General features: G+C 38.5%; 1 protein-coding gene across 1 annotated transcript in view; it reads right to left on the reverse strand.

Annotated features, from left to right (window-relative positions):
• Positions 1-25,436, reverse strand: part of ZC2HC1B (zinc finger C2HC-type containing 1B) — a 56,672-nt gene extending 31,236 nt beyond the window's left edge. The window contains exons 1-4 of the mRNA XM_021709747.1: positions 25,124-25,436; positions 11,811-11,872; positions 9,419-9,538; positions 8,768-8,906 (exon numbers count right to left, since the gene is read on the reverse strand). Of these exons, the coding sequence (XP_021565422.1) occupies positions 8,768-8,906; positions 9,419-9,538; positions 11,811-11,872; positions 25,124-25,151 (349 nt within the window). The 5' untranslated portion in view covers positions 25,152-25,436. The remainder of the gene's footprint in view (positions 1-8,767; positions 8,907-9,418; positions 9,539-11,810; positions 11,873-25,123) is intronic.
• Positions 25,437-25,851: the final 415 nt, after the last annotated feature.

The raw sequence follows: 25,851 nt of genomic DNA on the forward strand, positions 1-25,851 counted from the left end.
AAAAAAAAAAAAAAAAAAGTGCTATTCCATATAATAATTTTATTTGTTGCATACAATTATAGTCAAGGGGCACAAGAAAGAATTTAATTATAAAACCATAATTTAGCCTAAAAATGTAAAGGGAAGAAAAATAAATTGTACATTTGGTGAGGCCTTGCAAAGGGATTTATTTTTTCAGAGAAATAATAATCCCCATAGTTTAGATCCAAGTCACATTTAGATCCAACATTTTGAATCCAAGTTGGATCTAAAATGTGAGAGAAATTCACACAACAGGACATCTGACATGGTTTCACTTATTCAATTAAAGAACCATAATGTAGCCATCAACCCTGTAGCTTCTGATCTTAAAATGAAGATATTACTCATAAAAGATTTTTTTGTTGTAAGAAGTTTGTTGCCAAAATACATATTAATAAAATTACAGCACAGATCTTTCTACTAAACATCTCAAGACAACATATCATTTCAAACTACATTTTCATTAGCACCCAGTAAAAGTGATACAGTTATGAAGGTTATTTTCTGGTACAGAAGTCCAGATTATTTATTTTTCAGATAATTTTTATAGTATGATTACATGATGACTTTTTGTTTGTGTAATTTTTAAAATGAGTTTTTTCAAGAAATGATTTATACAAAATAAAATGCAATTATTTTACATGTACAGTTCAATGAGTTTTGACAAATGTATACATTTGTGTATCCACCTCAATTAAAACATAGAACAGTTTCATTACCCCCAAAAAAGTTTCCTCATATCTTTTTTCAGTCAATATTTCCCTGATGCCCAGTCTCAGACAAACAGTGATCCATTTTCCTGTCACTATTGATAAGTTCTTCCTGTCTTATAATTTCATATAATGGAACATCCATGTTGCTGCATGTATCTATACTATTACTTCTTCTTATGGTGAGTGCTATTCCAATTTGTAAATATCCTACAATTTGTTTATCCATTCACTTGCTGATGAACATTTTCAGTTGCTTTCAGGCTATGCCAGAAGAGTAAACCTATAAACATTTATGTGTAAGCCTTTTTTATGGACATGTTTTCCTTTTCTCCATAAATACCTAGAAATGTAACTGCTGTATAGGCGAAGTGTATGTTTAACTTATTAAGAAAATATCATTGCAAAGTGGTTTATCAGCAGTGTATAAGATTTCCAGTGGCTCCACATCCTAGAAAACACTTGTATTCTCAGTCTTTAATTTTAGTAATTCAAGTAGATATGTAGTGGTATCTTGTTGTGGTTTTAATTTGTATTTCTCTAGTGAAAATGATGTTTAGTATCTTTTCATGAGTTTATTATTATTTTTTGATGTCTGTTCAAACACATATCTTGCCCCTTTCTGATAGTGTTATCTCCTCTTTATTGAATTTTAAAAGTGCTTTATATGCTCTTGATATGAATCCTTTGTCGGATACATATATTATGAATTTTTTCTCCCAGCTTCTATCTTGCCTCTCCATTTTTTAAAAAAACGTTCAGGAGTACATGTGCCAGTCTGTTACACGGGTATATATGTGATGGTGAGGTTTGCTCTTCTATTGAAACCTATCACCCAAATAGTGAGCATGGTACCCAATAGGTAGTTTTTCAACTCTTGACCCCTTCGCTCATTCTTTTCCTATTTGACTTCCTCTTTTTTTTTTTATGAGTTGAAGTCTCACTGTCACCTAGACCGGAGTGCAGTGGCCGCTCCTGGTCACCGCAGCCTCAACCTGCTGGGCTCCCGCAATCTTTCCGCCACAGCCTTCCAAGTAACTGGAACTACAGGTACGTGCTACCACACCTGGCTAATTTTTGATTTATTGTAGAGATGAGGTCTTGCCAAGTTGCCCAGGCAGGTCTCGAACCCACGGGCTCAGGTAATCCACTAACCTCAGCCTCCCAAAGTACTGGGATTACAGACTGAGCCACTGACCCCGGCCAACCTCCTCTTTTCTTATTTGGATACCTTTTATTTATTTCTCTTGCCTGATTGTTCTGTCTAGGATTTCCAGTACTATGTTACATAAGAATAGTAAGAGTAGATATCCTTGTCTTGTTCCAGTGCTTCGGGAGAATGCATCCAACTTTTTCCCATTCAGTATGTTGGCTGTGGGTTTGTCATAGATGACTCTTATTTTGAAGTATGCTCCTTCAATGCCTAAATGGTTGAAGGTTTTTATCATGAAGGAATGTTGGATTTTATCAAATTTTTTTCATCTATTGAGACGTAGATCATGTGGTTCTTGTTTTTAATTCTGTTTATTTGGTAGATCATATTTATTGATTTGCATATGTTGATATGTAGTCTACAAATTAAGTCCACTTGATCATGGCGAATGATCTTTTTGATGCCTGGTGGATGTGGTCTACTAGTATTTTGTTGAGAATTTTTGCGCCTATGTTCATCAGGGATATTGTCCTGTAGTTTGCTTTTTTTTGTTGTGTTTTTGTCAGATTTTGATATCAGGATGATATTTACCTCACAGAATGAGTTAGGGGAGTCCCTCCTCCTCAGTTTTTTAGAATAGTTTCACTAGAATTGGTACCAGCTCCTCCTTGTATGTCAGATAGAATTCGGCTGTAAATCCATCTGGCACAGAGCTTTTTTTAGTTGATAGATTTTTCTGATTACTAATTCAATTTCATGACTTGTTATTGGTCTGTTCATGGTATCAATTTCTTTCTGTTTTAATCTTGAGAGGTTGTGTTTTTCCAGAAGTTTATCCATTTCCTCTACATATTCTAACTTATATGCATATAGAAGCTCATAGTAATCTTTGAAAATCTATTGTATTTCTGTGGGTTTGGTTATAAAGTCACATTTTTCATTTCTGATTGTACTTATTTGGATTTTCTTCTTTAAAAAAATCTGACCAGCAGTCTATTAATTTTGTTTATCCCTTCTTTTTTTTTTTGAGTTGAAGTTTCACTCTGTCACCCAGACTGGAGTGCAGTGGCCACTCCCGGCCACCGCAGCCTCAACCTGCTGGGCTCCGGCGATCCTTCCACCTCAGCCTTCCGAGTAGCCGGAATTACAGGCTCATGCTACCATGCCCGGCTAATTTCTTATTTATTGTAGAGATGAGGTCTCGCCAAGTTGCCCAGGTGGGTCTTGAACCCGCGGGCTCAGGCAATCCACTCACCTCAGCCTCCCAAAGCGCTGGCATTACAGGCTGAGCCACCGAGCCCAGCTTGTTTATTCTTTCAAAGAGCCAGCTTTTCACTTAGATAATTCTTTGTATGGTTTGTTTTTTGTTTGTTTGTTTGTTTGTTTGTTTGTTTCAATTGCATTTAGTTCTGCTCTGATTTTGTTATTTTTTTTCTTCTGTTAGTTTTGGATTTAGTTTGTTCTTGTTCTTCTAGTTCCCTTAGGTGAGACATTAGGTTGTTTATTTGAGATCTATCTTCTTGATAGTGTTTAATGTATTTCTTTTTTGAGTTGGAGTCTCACTCGGTCGCCCAGACTGGAGTGCAGTGGCCGCTCCCGGCCACCGCAGCCTCGACCTGCTGGGCTCCAGCGATCCTTCCGCCTCAGCGTTCCGGGTAGCCGGAATAACAGGCATGCACTACCATGCCTGGCTGATTTTTTGATTTATTGTAGAGATGAGGTCTCGCCAAGTTGCCCAGGCGGATCTCAAACCCACGGCTCAGGCAATCCACTCACTTCAGCCTCCCAAAGGCACGGGATTACAGGCTGAGCCACCGAGTCCGGCTGACAGTGTTTAATGTTATAAACTTTCCTCTTAGTACTGATTTTGCAGCATCTCAGAGGTCTTGTGTCTCTATTTTCATTTGTTCAAAGACTTTATTTTTGTCTTGATTTTGTTGTTTTCTCACAAGTCATTCAGGAGCAAATTTAGTTTCCATGTATTTGTGTGATTTGGGGAGTTCCTCTTGGTGTTGATTTCTATTTTTATTCTGCCATGGTCAGAGAAGATACTTAGTATGATTTTGATTTTTTTAAAATATACTAAGATCTGCTTTATGACTGAGCATGTGATCGATCTTAAAATATGCTCCATGTGTGGATAAGAAGAATGTATATTTTGTGGTTGTTGGGATGAATATTGATGTCTATTGGTCCAATTGGCAAACGTCAAATTTAAGCCTGAAATTTCTCTGTTAGTTTTCTGCCTTGATGATCTGTCTAAATCTATTAGTGTGAAATTAAAGTTCCCCCACTATTATTGTGTGGCTATCTAATTCTTCTCTTAGGGCTAGTAGTAATTGGGTAAAGTAAATCTGGGTGCTCCCATAAATGTTTAGGATAGTCAAAACTTTTTGTTGGATTGAACTCTTTTGTCATTAGGTAATATCCTTCATTGTCCTCTTTTACTGTTGTTGTTTTAAAGTCTGTTATATCTAATATATAAATAACAACCCCTGCTCTTTTTTGTTTTCCATTTGCATGACAGATCTTTCTTCATCCCTTTATCTTGAGTCTATGGGTGTCATAAGAAGTGAGATGGGTCTCCAGAAAACAGCAGAAGGATGAGTCTTATTTTTAAAAATCCAATTCGACAGTCTATGTCTTTTAAATGAGGCATGCAGGTCATTAACATTCAAAGTTACTATTGATGTGTGGGACTTTGTTTCTGTTACAATGTTGTTAGCTGATTGCTTTGTGTTTTTGGTTTTAGGGTTGCTTTATAGGGTCTGTGGACTATGTACTTACATGTGCTGTTGTGGTAGGAGGTATTGTTCTTTCTTTTCCATATTTAGGACTCCCTTAATCATAGCTTATAGGGCCAATCTGGTGGTGATGAATCCTTTAGTGATTGTTTGTGTGAGGAAAACATTATTTTTTCTTAGGTTATGAAGCTTAGTTTGGCAGTATAAGAGATTCTCAGCTGGAGTTTCTTTTCCTTAAGAGTGTTAAAAATGGTCCCCCAATCTTTCTTGCTTATGAGTTTTCTGCTAAGAGGTCCATCCTTTGGTAGATGGTCTAGCCTTTCTCCCTAGCTGCCTTTAAGTTTTTTTTTTCACATTGACCTTTGACAGTCTAATGAACTAAGTGCATTGAGGATGGTTGTCTTGCATAAAATCTCACAGGAGTTCTCTGAATTTCTTGTTTCTGCATGTCAAACTCTCTAGAAAGTTTGGGGAAATGTTATTGGATTATATCCTCAAATCTTTTTTCAGGTTGTTTCCATTCTCTTTTTCTCTCTCAGCAATGCTAATCAGTTGTAGGTTTGGTCTTTTTACAAAATCCCATATTTCTCAAAAGCTTTGTTCACTTTTTTATTATTTTTTCTTCAGCCGGGTTGATTGTCTTCAGGCTCAGAAATTCTTTCTTCTGCTTGGTCTAGTCTGTTGGTAAGGCTTGTAACAGTATTTTGAGATTCCTGAACTGAATTCTTCAATTCCAGGTCAGTTTGATTCTTTCTTAGAATGGCCATGTCCTCTTTCAATTATTCATCATTTTTATGGTTTCTTTCTTTAAGATGTCTACTTCCTCTTGGATCTTCATTGAGTTCTTTGTCATCCATATTCCAAATTCTATGTCTACCATTTTAGACATTTCATTCTGGTTAGGATCCATTAATGGTGAGCTGGTACAATCCTTTGTAGGTGTAAAACTTTCTGGTCTTCAGTATTGTTAGAGTTCTTCTGCTGGTTCCTTTTCATTTTGGGGAGTTGATTCTTTTTTTTTATTTTTGAATTTGCTATCATTGGGATGAGGATTTTTGAGATTTTCTTCGTTTTTCCCTTTTGGGCATGGCCATGGTGTCTGTTGTGTACAGTCAACTGGCTCTGTTATTGCCCCACTTCTGCATTCTCTCCCTGACCCACCAGTGGCATGGATGAAGGCAGCAGCGGTGGCAACTGGGAAGGGCAGAAAAGTGACCTCTGGGAATTGGGCTGTTAGAGGAGTGCTGAGTCACAGCTACAGTGTTCAGGCATGGGTGGGGCAGGGGGCAGCTGCCGGGGGGCCTATTGTGGAAGCAGGTAAGCTCCAACTGGCAGGAATTTGTGGGGGGCAGGGGTCTGAGACATTCATCCTGGGTATGTATGGAAGTGCCTTGTCTCTCCACTCCCTTCTTGACCCACAGGCAGCAGAGGCAGAGGCAGCGGAGACAGCAGCTGGAAAGGGCACAGCAACCACCTCTGAGAATTGGGCCCTCAGAGAAGTGCTGAGTCATCATTACAGTATTCAGGTGGGTACAGGGTGGCTTAGCTATAGCTACTCCTATTGGGGCCTGCCATAGAAGCAGAGAAGCCTCACCTGGCCAGGAGCTGTGGAGGTGTCCTGCCTCTCTTCTCTCACCTGCATATGGCAGAGACAATGGCAGTGGTGGCAAAGGCTATGAGAGATCTTTCAGTGCCTCTAGAAGCTGGTAGTCTCCAGGAGTCAAGCCACGACTGAAATATTCAGACAGTAGGGGCCTATCTTCAAAGCAGATAAGCCTTCCTTGGCAGGGAGCAGCAGAGGAAGTAGGGGCATGAAACACATTATCTGATGTTTCTGTCCTTCTGTGGCTATGGTACACATACTGGGGGTGAGCAAAAGTATGCAGTCTTCCTCCTTGGCAAGGTGGCAGCAGCTAGTGACTGACAGCTCAAGGAATAAAAGCTCATTGGGTTCCACATGGGATTGAGCAGTGCCTCTGTCCAGACTCCAGGTGACTCCCTGAGTCTGGCTGGAGAACAGGCATGTTGAGAAAGTTCTGTTATGACTAGGGTTGGAAAGGTCCATGGGAAAGGTGTGGAACCCCAGGGATTCTCTCACTCACTCACCCCTTCCCCATGTTAGGAATCCTCTCCTGGTTCTGCATTGGAGTTAGCTCTGCAGGTTGCCTGGCATCCCTCTCTCCAGCTCTTCATGGTTCCCATCGCTTCTCTGGTGAACTTCACTGTGCTCTCCCAGACAATACACCTGAAGAGCTGGTGTCTATTTATTATTACAGTCTCTCTACACTAGAGAGTTGCCCACTAGCTGCTTCTAATGAGCAATCTTGAACCAGAAACCCCCTCTTTCCATTCTTTTAATGTTGTCTTTCAAAACTGAAATTTTTAATTTTAATAAAGCACAGTTTACTAATTTCCTTTCTTTAAAAACAATTTTTTTGAGTCAGTGTTTCACTGTGTTGCCCAAGCTGAAGTGCAGTGTCATGATCACAACTCATCCCAGCCTCAACTTCCTGAGCTCAGGCGATTCTCCTGCCTTAACCTCCCAAGTAACAACTGCATTCCATTCTGGGCAACAGAGTGAGATCCTATCTCAAAAAACAAAAGAAAAACCATGTGGATATATACAAGAGAATGAAGTTAGAACCTTCCTAACATCACACACAAAAATAAACTCAAAACATATCAAAGACCTAAACGTAAGAGCTAAAATTAAAACAAGCAAAACATAAGACAAGCTTCATGACACTGGATTTGGTGATGAATTTTACATATGATATCAAAAGCACAGGAGACAAAGGAAAAATCAAATACACTGGACTTCACCAAAATTTAAAATTCTTATGCGTTATTAATATGACCAAACAAGTAGGCAAATACAGAACATGAGACATTCCAAAAGATAAATGTAGGGGTGCTATATAAGATTTAAAGAGACAACAAAAGGCAGTATGTAAAGTCTGACTGGATCCTGGATTGTGGCTTGGGTGGGGATGAGGGGAGAACTTTAATAGACATTCTTAAGGTAAATGGGAAAATATGAGTCTATTTAAGTGTGATAATAGTATTGTGATTATGCAGAAAAATGAACTTTTGCTTAAGAGATGCATACGAAATAGTGAAGAGTAAAGTGTTAATAATGTTTGGAGCATTTAAGTGGTTCTGCCAAAAAATTTTAGAAAAAGAGAGAAAGAAAATATGGTAACAGGCTGGGCTCGGTGGTTCAGCCAGTAATCCCAGCACTTTGGGAGGCCGAGGTGAGTGGACTGCCTGAGTCTGTGGGTTCAAGACCAGCCCAGGCAACTTGGCAAGAGCTCATCTCTATGACAAATAAAAAATTAGCCGGGTGTGGTAGCGTGCACCTGTAGTTCCGGCTACTTAGAAGGCTGAGGCAGAAGGATCACCAGAGCCCAGTAGGTTGATGCTGAGGTAGCTGTGACGGAGTGAGACTCCAACTTAAAAAAAAAAAAAAAAAATATATATATATATATATATATATATATGGCAACGTCAACAATTGTCAAGTTTCAGTGGAGGGCATATGGATGATCATTGTACTACCCCTTCCTCTGTTTTATAAGTTTAAAATTTTTCAAAGTAAAAAGTTTGCAGTCAAAAAGTTGTGGACCACTACATGTCCAACTATAGATGGATAAAATAGTGCATTTTATGCTTTGGGAAATCTACCTAAAGGAAAAAGAGAGAGTTGAGAATATTTAACACTATGGAGCTAATGTAAAATTGCTTGGACTGCTCTGCTGTTCCATGCTCATCTGCCATGACATAAATGGTATTCCCTGGAGTCGCATAATGCTGGGGCATGGGTACAGTGGTGTTGTCTTGTTGAGACAGAGTTAAAAGAAATCATAGAATCTTAATGCAGAATTGAAAAGAAAATAGAATATGATAAATGTACTTTTGTATAACTGATAAAATTACTTCTATATTTCATTTATGTATTCTATATTTTTTAATTTAATATTTTATTTATATATTTATTTATTTAATTTATATTTATTATTTTTATTTATTTTTAATATTTTGTTTATTCTATATTTATTGTCAATTTTAGAGTGCACAGAAGGCATGATGAATTGGTCAAAAGTCAAAAGCCTCAAAAGCAACCCAAAATGTCCGCACACCTGGATTCAAAGATGGAGGTGGTGGAGGTGGGAGAGGTCGGCCTTCTTTGATGGCTAGTGTACACTGCTTTGCTGATCTAATAGCATTAATAAAATCTTCATGTTGTTGTCTCCAGTTAGACTTCCTCATAGATTGAGACTGTAAAAAAATAAAACCAATAAACACTGCTCTTGACTATATACCTCTCCATTACAACGTTTTTAAAGCTGGGACTTAAATATACAGAGAACAGGACTGTGAAATTTGTGGAAAGGGATAATTTGTTTTTCAAAAGAACTACTTAAGGTGTTTTGGAAAATACAGTAATAAAATTTGCAAGTCACAATAGTGACAGAAAACACAAAATAAAAATCAGAAAACCTAACTTCAAAACTTTAAAGGAAGATAAATGTAAAATTAAAAACGACTCTCTTCTCAAGTTAATTGCTATATTTAAAGCCATTCTAATTAAAATATAAACAAGATTCTTTTTTGTCACATCTGGAAAGTATCTGAAATATATTTGGAAATCTAAGTAAGACTAGAAAACAGCAAAGGTAAATAATACATACACTCTACTGTCAGGCAAAAATGAAACCAGAAAGCCCAGAAATAGGCTTTAATATACTTAAGAATGTAGTAAAGAACAATAAAGAAGATATCAATAGTACCTTGGAGTGAGGAGTCTTCCTCACAGTTGGAATGTCAGTGCCTTGTAACCGTTGCTTCAAAGAATTGAAAGGTTTACGCTTTTTGTTGAAGAGCTTTTTACATATAGGTCCATGCCTTTCCTGGAAAAAGGTAGGGATTCGAATTTTTTAAATTCATTATCACAAAGTTTTGAAAGTCTAGGTATACTTAGCCCCCACCACAGTGGCTAGGTTGCACCTCAGAGTTTAGTTCATACTATAACAGATTGCAGCAGAGCAGAGCAAATCCATCTGGCTCTCTTCACCCATGTTACACATAAGTAGCCCTCTGTCCTCAGAGGGGACATCATAAATCTAGAAAACCACTCTAATGTCCCCTCTCAGGGAACATTACACTTAAATGAAACATTACAATTAAAAAGATTGCTGGTGCTTACACACGACAAATTTATGCAAGTGCTAATTTTTCAAAAATGTATGTTTCCTTGAAGTTTTCCATTCAAAAACAATGAAAAACCTATGTCCCATTTGAAATTTTTCAAGCTCTGATCGATCAGTCGAGAAGTGGTTTTTGGGAATCATGACTGCATCCTTCCACATCACCTTCAAACAACAGACTGGACAGTAAATTGCATATTATTAATGTGGGAAGAAGAAAATGAGACTGTGTTGTCTGCTTCAATAGAAAAAAACCAGATGGAAGATGTCAAACAAATTACTATTGCACAACGTATATCAGTGAACCTGCAATGCATGTCGGTGACTGTTTCACACATTACCACATGTAAGAAAAATATATAAAATTTTGATTTTTTGTTTCATAAATAAGTTCCCCAATTGTAAAGTTCCATTATAAGCCAAATATAACAATAAAATAATAGGTTCCAATGCCATACTATTTAATATGAAGTGATTTGTTTTTCACTGTTTTGTAAAAAAGTACAGTTGAGTTGTTGGTCAGTGATCTGCGAGATGTCTCTGAGTACAAAGGGCTAGATGTCATGTTTGGACAAAGACAAGAGAAGACCTTTACAGCCATAGAGACTTACTTCAAATTTGGATTCATAAATTTAACTCAAACATGGGTAGTATGTTCTTTGCTTCAACCACTAGTCTTTAGTACTCAATACGTCTGGTAAAAAAACTGAGGAACCAACACACAGAGCTTTCCCTGTGCAGCAAGTTTATACTCTTACTGCACCATGATGGTATCTTTGGCCTCTCCTTGGTATATGTGTAACACATAATAGCTATCATTTATTTACACAGTTGTTTTGTCTAGATCCAACAAAATACAAGCTCCATGAAAATCACTGTACTTAGCTAAGAACAAGCCATCCCATTTTAAACTAAAGTGTATAGAGGTATTATATCACTCGATCAAATGCTCTTGCTAGCCTATAAACAGGCTTAGGAAGTGAAACTCAAGGGTACTCAAGACATGTTTGACATTTAGAGATCTGTCTTCTCATGGTGTCTCCTAGGTCTCAAATCGATTCTCAGGGGATGCAATCTGGGTTGGCAAAGGCAATAGCAGTAGACTGGTAGATTACAGGACCACAAGAGGCTCTATGAGCTCCCCTTTTAGTTTTTAAAATTTTTAAAAAATAAAACCTACAATTCATTTTGCAGCCCTTTGCCCCAAATGTAGTCAGGCTTATAGTCCAAATCTTTTAAGTTCTGTAAGTCTCCTTGATCTAAAATGTCAAGTAATAACTGCATTATCATCTTAGATTGTTTTTAAAAATCATCTTTCTTGGGAATCTCTTCATAACATTAGAACATACTATTTGGTTCCCTCATTTTGAAATAACTTTATTCAACTTTATAGCCATCAATCAGGACACTTGACAAGTAGTTAGCTTGAATCAGGATAGCAATTTGATCTTGGAACAAGCCTTACATCCATGTATTATTTCATTCAAATGGCATAAAACCCCTGAAATCAGAAGGTTCTGTATACGTGGCAAAGCAGAAAACAGGAAGGTTAAAGGACTTGTCAGAATTAGTGACAAATTTACGGCTAAAAGCCAAGTTTCCAGATGTCTGAAATTCAATGCTCATTCCTCTTGACTAGCTAATTTCCCTGGTGCTTTGGCCTTGAAATTTGAATTTTTGATGCTTAAAGAAAAGGCGGAAGAGCCAAAACCTCTCAAGGGATCATTGACTGTGCCAAGACACTTCCATTTGGCACCCTTTTAAGAGGACCACGTTTAATAGGGTCATTTTTGAATGAGGCAACATCAATCTGGCTCAGAGTCCTCTGGGCCCACCAGCCATAGGTTATGTACTTCTCCCCTTCCCTTGTTTTCCCTCCACATCTGTCTTTAATCTTCGGACCGTCGCCTCCTCTCTGACTTGACAGTTCATTTAACGCCAATGAAACACATCTACAAAATGTCTTTATGTTTACCAGAACATCTGCTGCAAAGCGCCTTCCACAGACTTCACAGGGAAATAACTCCTGATTGCCATCTGCATAAGATTCAAGAGCACATTATGTTAGTTTCATGAAATTGCTTGGCCAAGAATAAATGACAGACTGGAGGTGACCTCAATAGCCTGATAGCCTCACTCTCTTTTTCCTCCCCACCAACTGTTTCCTCCCCTTAGGAAGATCCTGAGTAAACTCACCTGTTTTCTTTCCTAAAATAAACTTCTCACTTTACTAAATAAGTAAATCCCATAGCCTTCAGGCAACCAGGGTAAAATTATTTGATTTTATATATACAGTTTTTTTTTTTTTTTGAGTCAGGGTCTCACTCTGTTGCCCAGCTGGAGTGCAGTGGCATGGTCATGACTTACCTGAGTCTTGACCTCCTGGGCTTAGGTGATCCTTCTGCCTCAGACTTCCAAGTAGCTGGGACTACAGGCATGTACCACTATGCCCACTAATAATAATTTTTTAAAAAATATGTGTAAAGATGAGGTCTGGCTGTGTTGCCTAGGCAGTTTTTATATTCCGGGCTCAAGCAATCCTCCTGCCTCGGCCCCCCAAAATGCTGAGATTACAGGTATGAGCCACCACATCTAGCAGTATTTAATATTTTCTTAAATGAAGTGCCTGATAGTTTTGCTTCAGGCATAGTACAATGTTAATACCTGAATATACATTCAGCCATAAACAACCCAATGGAAACATCTTCAGGAGTCCTACTAGAACATAAGTTCTACAAAAGCCAAGACTGTCTGTTATATCCCCAAATCCCTTTAAGTACTTGGCCCATAGTAAGGTGCTCAATAAATACTGGTTGAATGTATGGGTCAAACAAGAATTGGGTTTCTATGGTAGGATCAATCATTCATTCAATAAATAATTAGAGAAATATGTGAGAAACCATACATGGGTCCAACATAGAAAGAGAGAAAGTATGCAAGATAAATTATTTTAAGTCAGTGGTCCCCAGTCTTTTTGGCATCAGGGACTTGTTTTGTGGAAGACAATTTTTCCACAGATGGAGTATAGGGAGGATGGGCTCATTAGGCATTAGATTCTCACAAGGAAAGTGGAACCTAGATCTGTTGCATGTGCTGTTCACAGTAGGATTTGCGCTCCTATGAGCATCTAATGCTGCCACTGATCTGCCAGCAAAAGGAACTCCACTCACCACCACTCACCTCCTGCGGCACAGTTTGTTCCTAACAGGCTGTGGACCTGATACCAGCCCGCTGCCTGAGGGTTGACCCCTGTTCTGAGTGACAGAAAAGTATCATGAGAAAAGCAAAACATTATAGAATTCTGAAAAACGTTTCACTGCATACTACTTTCTTTTGGTTCCTCAGGAGTTGAGTATATAATGATTAAAAAAGCAGTTTAAGATCTGAGCATGGAGATTTTATATTACACCAATAATCTGGGCTTTATTATACAAGAAGACTAATCAGGGACACCAAGTTGGAAGAACCTAAACAGAGCTGTGGAAGATTCTTGTGACAAAGGTGAGGAGGGATGAAATGGGTTGGGGGTGGAAGGAGAGAAGACAGTTTAGTTGAAAAGCTGAAGGTGGAAGTCTGATACGAAAAAAGAAAATGGGAGATGCTATTTCAAAAACTCTACAATGTGACTAGATGTGTGTGTATGGGGCGGGGGGGAGGATGGGGGATGGCAGAGAGAAGAATGCCAGAGAACTATGTTAAATTTAGAGGCCAAAAGACTGAGAAGATGGTAGGGTTGTGGATAGAAGATAGACAAGTGGAACCTCATCAAACTGAAAAGCTTCTGCAAAGCAAAAGAAACCATCAAGAGAGCAGGGAGACAGCCCACAGACAGCCCAGGAAAAAATATTTCCCGATTGTATATGTGACAAAGGCCTAACATCCAGGATTTACAATGAACTCAAACATGCCAAAAGTAAAAAAACAAACAGCCACATTAAAAAGTGGGCAAGAAATATGAATAGATACTTCTCAAAAGAAGACATACGAGCAGCCAACAGATACATGAAAAAAGCTCAGCCTCACTAATCATCAAAGAAATGAAAATCAAAACCACACTGAGATATCATCTAACTCCAGTCAGGATGGCCATCATTAATAACTCAAAACAACAGATGCTGGAGAGGACATGGAGAAAAGGGAATACTTCTACACTGTTGGTGGGAATATAAATTAGTACAACTTCTATGGAAAACAATGTGGAGATTTCTAAAAGATCTAAAAATCAACCTTCCATATGATTCAGCAATCCCCCTTCTGGGAATATACCTGGAGGAATTCAAATCATTCTATAAAAAGATACCTGTGCATGCATGTTTATTATAGCACTATCCACAATAGTACAAACACGGAACCAACTGTGCTGCCCACTGAAAGTGGACTGGAATAAAAAAATGTGGTACATATACACAATGGAATATTATGCAGTCATAAAGAAGGACAAAATTATGGACTTTGCAGCAACTTGGGTGGATTTAGATTCTATCACTCAGTGATCTATCACAGAAACAAAGAACTGAGTACCACATGTTCTCACTCTTAAGTGGATCCTGAACATTTATCATAATACTATGTCAAAGAGATTGGCAGTAGCAGTACACTGCCTGGGGGAGGAAGGGGGCATATAACATCAATAAGGGTACCTGATGCCAAAGTGAGGATCAGTGGGAGGCTCAAACTTGACCTGTACGATGACTACTTATATACCTAATCCTGAATTGTACCCCACATCTTTAAAAAAAAAAAAAAAAGAATGGCAGGATTGATGTAATCTGAGCATCAGTTTGTCACGGTAACTGTTTAGGGTCCAAAAACTCATTAATAAAGAAACTGGGCTGGGTGGCTCACATCTATAATCCCAGCACTTTGGGAGACCAAGGTGAGAGGACTGCCTGAGCCCAGGGGTTCAAGACCAGCCTAGGCAACTTGGCGAGCCCTCATCTCTACAATAAATAAAAAAAATTAGCTGGGCTTGATGACATTGCCTGTAGTTCCAGCTACTTTGAAGGCTAAGGTGGAAGGCTCACCTGAGCCCAGCAGGTCGAGGTTGTAGTGGCCGTAAGCGTGCCACTGCACTCCAGCCTGAGCAACAGAGCGAGACTCCCAACTCAAAAAGGAAAGAAAGAAAGAAACCGAATAATGGTCACAAGACATATAGTCATTATTAATCAATAGCTGAGATAAGACAATGCCTGCTTTACTATAAATACTATATGAAAACTTTGTTTAAAGAAATGGGTTTTTGGTAGATATACAGCCTGTTCCCTGATCCCATGGTATTAGAATAAAACTCCTTACCACCCCCCCCACCCGGCCCCAAAAAAGAAAACTTGAAAAGAGCCATCTTAGGAAGAAAAATGATCTCAGCTTTGGAAATACTGAGTTGAAATAGAGTCATCCAGCCAGCAGGATGGAAACAAGGGAGATCAGGGTTAGAGACACAGATGCAGGCTTTGAGGGATGAAGTAAAGGCATGATATTGCCAGGGAAAAAGTCATGGAAAGAGAAGTACAGAGATGATCCTTAGGGAAACATAGATACGGGCCAAGAAAATGATGATGATAAGCCAGAAGGAGAAGCAGGAGAGAACAAGGTCATGGAAACCAAGGGAAGACAATTTGAAAAAGGAAGGCCTGGTTAACAGGAAGCAGATGGTAGCTTGCTGAAGACATTGTTGATTTAAATGGTTTCTTTTCATGCCTGCTAATTGGTATTGTATTTTCAACCCAGGTCATCCATCATAGCACACAGAAATGCCTCTCTCTCTCCCTTTTCTTTTGACCTTCTAACTCTGTAAAATCGGCTCTTATTATTTTTTTTTTCCAGCAAGGATAGCCCAACCTGAAACTACACATCTTGATTATAAAACTGTTGACTTTTTCTAAAACACTAGTGAAGGATAATCTATTTTTATGAACATTTACAGCAACATTTGTATGATGCTTTCCTATGTCCTCTTATGTGCTCCTCACAGTAACTCTGTGAGAAAGGACAGATACTATTTTAATTTCACAAATGAGAAAATGAAGGGTTGAGGTTAAGTGACTTCTCTAAGACCACCGGTGGTAAGTAGTAACATTAAGACTTGAATTTGAGTCTCTAACTCTGCAAGTATTAAGACTACTAATTCAATCATCACCATAACTAGAGATATGTCAGTGCTAACCTGCAAAGTAACTGGTCCCTAAAGGATCGACAGCCTTTGGTTTAAATCAGTGAGTTTTAAGGAGTTCAATGAAGTTAAAGTAGTGACAGATATAATGTAATAGTGTAGTTCAACACTTGGATATAGATGGACCACATTCTGAATCATGTTAACTTGGGAGCTTTGAAGGAAACAACTACCTAGCTAAGAGAATCAAATATAGAGGTAAATGAGGTGTACAGTGCTTGTTACTGCGTGCTGAATCACATGGTGTATGTGATTGCCAGAACCTTAAAAGAATCCTTTGAATCAATCAAAATGCCTTTCAATAGGTTAATGGTTAAACAAACTGGGGTATATCCATACCCTGTAATACTACCCAGAAATAAAGAACACTATTGATACATGCTACAACCTGGATGAATCTCAATGCTGAGTGAAAAAAGCCAATCTTAAAAGATCACATACTAGCCGGGCTCAGTAGCTCAGCCTGTAATGCCACGCCTTTGGGAGGCTGAGGTGAGTGGATTACCTGAGCCCGCAGGTTCAAGACCCGCCTGGGCGGTGAGACCTCATCTCTACAATAAATCAAAAAATCAGCCGGGCGTGGTAGTACATGCCTGTAATTCTGGCTACTTGGAAGGCTGAGGCGGAAGGATTGCAGGAGCCTAGCAGGTCGAGGCTGTGGTGGCCGGGAGCAGCCACCGCACTCCAGTCTGGGCGACAGAGTGAGACTCCAACTCAAAAATAAAAAATTACAAAAAAAAATTCACATACTGTATGATTTCATTTATACAACATTTTCAAAATGACAAAATTGTCAAGGTGGAAAACAGATCAGAGATTGTCAAGGGGTAGGGATAACTGGGCCTGGGGAGGAAGGTGGTTGCAACTGTACAGGGGTAAAATGAGGGAGACTTTTGTGTGATAGAATAGTTCTGTATTTTCATTGTGGTGGTGGGTTACACATATAAAATGGTACAGACTATGAACACACATTGTACTAATGTCAGTTTCCTGGTTTTGATACTGTACTAGCTATTTAAGATGTAACTTGTGGAAAACTGGGTAAAGGGCATACAGCATCACTTTGTGCTAATTTGCAAAACTATAATGATGTCAAAAGAAAAAGTTTTAGAATAATATTGAGTGGTTGGCAAACTGCAGTTGGTGGGCCAAATCTTGGACTTCATAATTTTGTAAAAAAAAAAAAAAGTTTTATGGAACACAGTCATGCTCACTAGTGTATAAAATATCTATTGCTGTTTTCACACTATAACAGCAGAGTAGTTGTAACAGGGACCACATGACCTGCAAAGGCAAAAATCACGATTTGGCCCTTAACAGAAAGTTTGCCAACTGGTAAATGAGAATATAGTAATGAAAAATAATTCGTGGGAGGGAGAATAACATGGAAAAATGTTAATGATATATTTTATTTGTATAATTTATATATTTACAAATAAGGACTAGAAAGACACACACAGAATAATTACCTTTCAGTGATATGAATAAAGATATTATTCTTTATTTTCCAGAATTTTCAACTTAACAAAGATTATACATTACTATCGTAAAAGTCAGAATAAACAAGTGACTTTTGAAAAATAAAAAAGAATCTCTTTGATAGAAAATGTTCTAGAACTTTTTTCTTGAAAGAGGATTTAAGGGAAAAAAATGTTCTAAAATGGAGTATCAACTTAGCTATTTCTAACCTTTCCCTCTCTACTTGGAGTCATACTTAGTAAACTATTATAGTGGCCACTATTTTTAAACATTGGTTTATAATCTTTGAAAATATTAAAATTAGCTGGCTGCAGAGGCTCATGCACATAATTCCAGCACTTCGGAAGTCTGAGGCAAGAGAACTGCCTGAGCCCAGGGGCTCAAGACCAGCCTGGGCAACTTGGCAAGACCTTGTCTCTACAATCAATTTAAAAAAAAGATCAGCCGGGCATGGTGGCATATGCCTGTGGTTCCAGCTACTTGGAAGGCTGAGGGGGAAGGACTGCCTGAGCCCAGCAGATGGAGGTGGCAGTGGCCACGAGTGTGCCACTGCACTCCAGCCTGGGTGACAGTGAGACAGTAATGCTTTGTCAAAAAAAATAAATAAAATAAAAACGAGGAGAAGGAAGGGATCTGGGGGTAATAATGTATTTGGTTTAGCACATCACAAGTAAAAAAATAAGCACTATAAAGATCTCAGTCCTTACACAAAGCGTGGAGATTAGGTTTAGAATGAGATTGAAACAAAGTTCTACTTCTTGTTTTTTTTTTTTTGAGTCTCACTCTGTCACCCAGGCTGGAGTGCAGTGGCTACCACACCTGGCTAATTTTTTATTTATTGTAAAGACAAGGTTTCGTCAAGTTGCCCGGGCTGGTCTCGAACTCGCAGGTTTGGGCAATCCACTCATCTTAGCCTCCCAAAGTGCAGGGATTACAGGCTAACCACAAAGCCTGTCCACAAAGTTCTACTTTTGACCAGACATTCTCTTTCTGGGTTGGAAGTTAATAATGCTTTGTAGAGACACTTACTAATCTACATTCTCTTATGCACAGTAGAGAAGAAAAAAGGAAGACATTTTCTCATCTAGATGTCAACAAGTCAAAGAACTCAAGTTCTCTGCAGTCCAAAATATGCAAATACTTGACAGTATCAACATCTTCCAAGGCCCTCTGCCAAGGGGATGGCATAGTGACCTCAACTTAACAATTTATCTCAGAACATGAGTCATGAAACAAGAAAATGAATAAAGACTGAGACAGGATAACAGAACACCCCACCTAATTTTGCTTTCCTCCCAAATTGTAATACAGCCACAGTAAAGGGACATATAAACATGACAGGGAGAAAACAAAACAAACAAAAAACCTAAAATCTGGAAAGCTGACAGATATGGTAATTGACTTGGAGGACTTAAAGATACATCAAAATCCACTTGCCAAGCTGACAGTAGGAGAGAACTGAGAACTGACATGTATACTATAGAGCCTTAAAAGCCATAGGAACCTCTGGAGCGACACGTACCTCAGTAACTGGGGCAGGGTGAATGAGTAGGAAGAGGCTGCCAAGATATGAAGGGCCAACGGGAAAGTTGTTTGAAAAGAAGTTAAGATTCTTAGATCATTCCCACACCCCCAATTTGAATGTCTGTCCTTCCCCCTTTCTCGCAGATTCTATTTTCTGGAAAGGATAAAAGAGGTCTGTGTATTAATCAATGAGGCACAGCTGAAGGCATGAGTACTACAGCCAAGAGAGACAGGAAAGTAGATATAGATAGATACACATATACAGTTGGTTTCCATTTTTTGTGGTAACCATGTTCTATGAGGTCACTAAAACCACTGAATTAGCAAATGCTGAATGATGATTGCTCCTAGAGGAAATACTGGATTAGGTTCCTGTGAGTTTCTGGTCACAAGTTTTGTCAATGGATCAACACGAAACCTTATTTTATGTGTGTTTTTGTTTAAAGACATCTTATCTAATATATATAGTTGACTTAATAACATTGAACTCATGTACTACAACGCATGCCTGAATGCCTACATAACCCACATGTTTTATCCTTAGGGCACATCACACAGCCTTGTGTTTAGAAACACTAGATGGCACTTAAGCACTATGCTTAGTGGCCATTTTCAACAATGAAATCACCAAAGAAAAAGCACAAAAATGCAAAAAATGTGAACTAGTCTGTGAAAAAAATACTTGTTTACAGTATGAGCACTGAAATAAGAAGGTAGAGCATCACCGGTCCAACATCAGCTGAGAAAATGTGCTGGGCGACTCAACTTTTTTACCATTATGTGCATGTCTGCAAATGACTGTAAAAGTGCTATGAGTATTGACGCTGAGGTTATAAGTAAATTTTAGTGAGTAGGTGAATTTGCAAAAAGAAAATTCATGAATAATGAGGATCAATTATATATCCATGCATGTCTATACATACATGTGTACATATATATAAACTAGTGATTAATATTATGACTAGTAATACTAAAAGCAGAAAATACCCCTATGCCCACCATCAACTTCTTGGCTTACAGAACTCTGCCTGCCAGGCCCTTACCCTCAAGGCAGACTGAAAACTTCCCCAGGTTACATTAGGAAATACCTAAAGATATTAATATTGAAAGATTCCCAAACAGCTCACCCAGACCCCCATACAATAAAGCTGTTACCAAATGCTACCCACTCATTCAGAATTCCTATTCGGTTTTTTTCCCTCTAATCTTAATCATGACCAGGAATTTCATGAGCAGGAAAAGACAGGAATTTCCAAAGATCTGAGGAAAGTTTCTATCATATAAGTCCAAAACAGACCAAAAATAACTAACTAACTAACTAAATAAATAAATAAATAAAAGCAACTTAAAGAAAAACCAAAGCTCGGGGGGTGGGGGGGAGCCTTAGAGGCAAAATGAAAACTCAATAGGTCAGAAGATAAAATTAGGGAAATCTCCCAGAAAGTAAAATGCCACAGAAATGGAAAAGAAACATAAGAAAATTAGAGTACTAGTCCAGAGAGCTCTACTCCAAATAAAAGTTCAAGAGAGAAAGAGGAGAAAACACAAGGAAATAAAAATAATTTTTTAACAATTTCCATACTCCAGCTCTCTTGGGGGGAAAAAAAAATCCTGAAATAAAAGACATAAGCCTCCCGACTGAAAGGACTCAATGCAATGGATGAAAATAGATCTATAACAAACACCATTATGCAGTTTCAGGACACTGAAGACAGATTCTACAGACTTCAAAAAAAAAAAAAAAAAAAAAGACCAGTTATATACAAACTATCAGCAATCAGAATGGCTTTGGATTCCCAAACAGCAAAATTGGAAATGGAAATAAATGGAAAAAAAACCCTTTAAACTTCTGAAGTAAAATAATCTACAACCTAGAATTCTATACCCAGTGAAGCTATCAATCCAATATGAGAGTAGAATACATTTCCAGACATCCAAGTTCTCAAAATTTACATCTTACACCCCATTTCATGAATTACTGGAGGATGTGATCCACAAATATGTGAATAAAAGATACAGGAAAGGGCAATTTAACATTGGATGGAGAGAAGGGAATTACCAGGACGATAGCTAGGCACCAGAACCAGAGAGCAACCAGGCCAGGTTGGAGTTGTGTGCGATTAAAGACACAGGCACGTTGAAGGCTATCACAACCTACTCACTTCCTTTGAAATCTTGGGGTATTATATCCAAGGAAGTCTGGCTCCCATTCTCTTGTATACTTGGTGTGTTTAGCCATGTTCCAATAACGTGCCTGCTGTCCCCTGCCTGGACGTATCGGTTGAGGACATTCATTTTATCCCACAAGAAGTTTCTGCATTGATCTTGAGATACAGAGGCAGGTCATGGTGAGCTTAAAAGCAGAAAATATAAAACAAGCATGCAATCCTCTAAGCATATTTCTGCAGATCCAGGATGCCTCAACTGTGGTGACTTGTGTTTGTTAAAACTTACTTATCACCTTGCTCACTGACATCTACACATGAGTCTCTTGTAAACCTAGAAGTGTTAGTCAGACCCAGGGACTGTTCACAGTTTGTCTTCTCTAGAATTCTTTCAAGTAATGGTGTCAATTATTGCCCTCAAAAAGTTAGGTTTGTGCTTGTTCCTCAGTTGTTCAAAACTAAACAAGACATTGTATTTATGGCTACCATACAGGTAATTTTTAAAAAAGAAATAATTTATTTGTTTCATATACCACCTTAAGTACAGAGCTTTAAGGTAATTTTTTTTCTATAAAGGTTTTGTAGAGTCAGGGACTCACTATGTTGTCCAGGCTCTCAAATTCCCAGTCTCAATTGATTCTCCTGTCTTTGTCTCCCAAAATGCTGGGATTGCCTGGTTGGCAATCTTATACAATATTTGAAACCATTTTGTGCATGAAACAAAGTCTGTGCTAAGAACTTATATGTGGAATTTTCTTCTTGTGATGTCACATTGGCACTCAAAACATTCTGAATTTTGGAGCATCTCAAATTTCAGAATAGGGAAACTCAACCTGTATGACAGCATGGATAGTACCTAAGAATTACCTGAAAGAGTGGAATAAAATTGAAGATGGGCCCACAGGTAATTTCTATGTTCTATTCTTTAGTTTGAATAGTAAATGTTAGCTTTATTATATATTTTCCCATAAACCTCACAATTAAAATGTAAGGCCATTAGAATTTTTAGCTTTTCCTACCCTTTAACTGGAATAAGCTTGATAAAGCACACCTATGTCAACACACATGAAGAAACAATACTGAAGTCTTGAAAATGTAACAGTAAAGTTATAAGATGGTTAGAGTTCTGTCCTTTACCTGAGAGGATCTGATGACATCACAAAGAAGGTATGGATACAGGGCATCACAGGTAACACACACCAATGGTAATAGTATTTGAGATACTTAATCTTACAAAATAACAGTACAGATGGCCCCCAACTTACAATGGCTCAGTTTACGACTTTTCAACTTTGCAATGGTGCAAAAAGTGATACACATTCAGTAGGAGGTGTTACAATACTCTCCTGATGCTGGACAACAACAGTCAGCTTCCCTACCCAGTCATTCAAGTGATCATGAGGGCGAACAACAGATATTCTACATTGTACTGTATTGCCAGATTGATTTTGTCCAACTGTAGGTAAATTTAAGTGTTCTGAGCACGTTTAAGGTAGGATGGGCTAAACTATGATCATCTGTTAGGCTACGTGTATTAATCACATTTTTGACTTACCGTATTTTCAACTTATGTGGATGCAAACCCATTATAAGTGGAGGAGCACCTACGGCACTAAAATATGTGACAAAGTGATTTTAAACAACCATAGACCCTCTTTTCTGTGGTGCCTCGGGGGAGATCAGCTACTTCACGATGAAGCTGAACATCTCCTTCCCAGCCACTGGTTGCCAGAAGCTCATTAAAGTGGGTGACAAATGCAAACTTCATACTTTTTATAATAAATGCAGGGCCACAGAACTTGTTGCTGACACTCTAGGTGAAGAAGGGAAGGGTTGTGGTCCAAATCAGTGGTGGGAACAAAAAACAAGTTTTCCCCATGTGGAAGGCTGTCTTGACCCATGGCCATGTCCATCTGCTGCTGAGTAAGGGCCTTCCTGTTATAGACCAAGGAGCACTGGAAAAGAAAGCACAAGTCTGTTCGGGGTTGCACCATGGATGCCACTCTGAGCATTCTCCACTTGGCTATTGCAAAAAAAAAGAAAAGAGAGGATGGATATTCCCAGGTTGACTGAATCGACTATGCCTCGTCAACTGGGGCCCAAAGAGCTAACACAATCTGCAAACTTTTCAATCTCTCTAACTAAAGAAGATGATGTTTACCAATATGTTATAAGAACACCCTAGGACCAAAGCACCCAAGATTCAGTATTTCATTACTCCATGTGTCCTGCAAAACAAATGCTGACATACTGCTCTGAAGAAATAGCATACTAAGAAAAACAAGGAAGAAGCTGCAGGTTACACTAAACTTTTGGTCAGGAGATTGAAGGGGGACAAAGAAAAATGCCAGGAACAGATCATCATCTTGGAGACACAGGCTGTCCTTTGTAAGCTGCTACTCCTAAGTCTGAGTCTAGTCAAAAATATTTTTGAGTAACAAATTAGATCAGACACCCCCACCGTACCTAAAAATCAATCATGGACAGTGCTTAAACGAAATAGTTGTTTTAAAATACAAGAGACAGGCTGGGCGTGGTGGCTTATGCCTATAATCCTAGCACTTTGGGAAGTGAGAGGATTGCTCAGGTCCAAGGGTTTGAGACCAGCCTGGGCAACTTGGCAAGCCCTCATCTCTACAGTAAAATAAAAAAAGAATTAGCTGGGCATGGTGGCATATGCCTGTAGTTCCAGCTACTCGGAAGGCTGAGGTGGAAGGATCACCTGAGCCCAGAAGGTTGAAGCTGTGGTGGCTGTGAAAGTATGACTGCACTTCAGCCGGGGTGACAGACTAAGACTCTGACTCAAAAAAGAAAAAAAAATACAAGAGAAAAACTCATGATTTTGCTCATCTGTGATCTCTTAGGCCTTTCTTTCTTCTCACTAGCCCCAGTAAGTCTGTCTACTGCTCTTTCTGCATTTAAGTAATTCTCTTCTGAAATGTCTTTCCCATCTATCCATTCATTCATACACGACTTAGTGACTGTATCCTGAATGCTAGGCACTGTTCTAGACTCTGGGGATAAAGCAATAAACAAAACCTTGGGGTTTGTTCTAGCGAAAGGAGACTGAGAAAGTCGCCTGTGTTAATGGGTGCTATGGAAAATAAAATGCAGGAGGACCAAGGATACAGGGGAGGGATGTATGTACTAGTTTAAAATACATACTCAGGGAAAAGCCTATAAGAAAGGTGACAACTGAACACCAACCTTGAGGAAGGTTTGCACTAAGAGCCTTTCAGGGGGAACAGCAAGCACCAAGATACTGGTTACAAGTGGCAGCATCGTGAGTTACATTTTGCTGCGTCTACCCTGCCTCCTCAGATGATGTGGTGCCTAGACACAAAAACCCTCCAATCTCTTTGGACTCCAATATTTAGCATGGATCTTTCACATTCAGTTCCCAACTTTTTTTTTTTGAGTCAGGGTCTCACTCTGCTGCCCTGATTGGAGTGTAGTGGTATGTACACAGCCTTGACCTCCTGGTCTCTGGTGATCCTTCCACCCCAGTTTCCTGAGCAGATGGGATACTGGCGCACACCAACACATCTAGCTAATTTTTAAATTTTTTGTAGAGATAGTTTTGAGAACCTTTAATTGAGATAGCTACCAAAACAAATGGTCAATTCTTTTAGTATTTACATTCCCCATACTAACATAAACCATCATCTGACCCTTTGCTTCACAGGCTGGCATTTAAATACTGTACACTCTCTCCAGTATCCTACTTTTGCAATGACAAACTCTTCAGACAAGGTTTTTCGAATCATGTTGGTATAATAACTAACACTATCAGTTTTTACAACTCTTTAAAGAATCCTACAATAATTTACTTAGATCTAAATGGATCACATATGGTAAAACAAACTAATACGTCTCAGCTTTGGAAAAGCCATCATCAAATGATTGCAGATGAAGACACTTTCTAGTAATTTAGATGTAAATGTAGCTTACCTGCCAGAAATGGTTCTGCCCCAGCCATTCTGTTCCTAACTCAGACCAACAGTGTCCACAGATTTTTCAGCAGTCCAGATAACAACACAATAGTCAGGGACACATAAACCAGGACCACTAATCCATTGCAAGAAGCCACAGTTTACCAAATAATTAACAATTGTGATGGTGTCATTGCCCAAACCTTGCAAAGGTTTAAAGAAGTTAAAACAAAAAACAACTCATCAAAAACAGGAAAAGTTTTCAATTATGTATTTTAACCAAGTGTGAATGGTGCCAAGCATTAAATAATGTTGAGAAAACAAACTTAAACTGAAGTAAATATTTCTGATTTTGAGAAAGGGACTCATTGAAGAGAAATACATTTTCTTGACTATTTCTTCTACTATTCTGTTTCCTGCCTCTATTCCTAAATCCCAAAAGCAAGTCACACAGTAATATAACAAGAAATATGAGTTCAAACAACCTTAATATTGTTTTATCATCCTTTTGAAATAGTCCTTTGTATACACAAGGGACTAATTCACTTCCTAACAGTGAAAACTTCTCAGGAAAACTCATCTTGCCCCTGAACAGAATAAATTCACCATTTCAAAACTGAGTTTAACCAGACCACTTTTCTACTTACAGCAAATTAAACCATGTAATTCCTGAAAAGGCATGGAGAGGTTTCAAAGAAATATTTGAGAACATCTGCAAAAAACAACTATGACAACCATACAAATAAA

This window comes from Carlito syrichta, unplaced genomic scaffold (genome assembly GCF_000164805.1).
Source record: "Carlito syrichta isolate Samal-C Ts95f unplaced genomic scaffold, Tarsius_syrichta-2.0.1 Scaffold279568, whole genome shotgun sequence".
Lineage (NCBI taxonomy): Eukaryota > Metazoa > Chordata > Mammalia > Primates > Tarsiidae > Carlito > Carlito syrichta.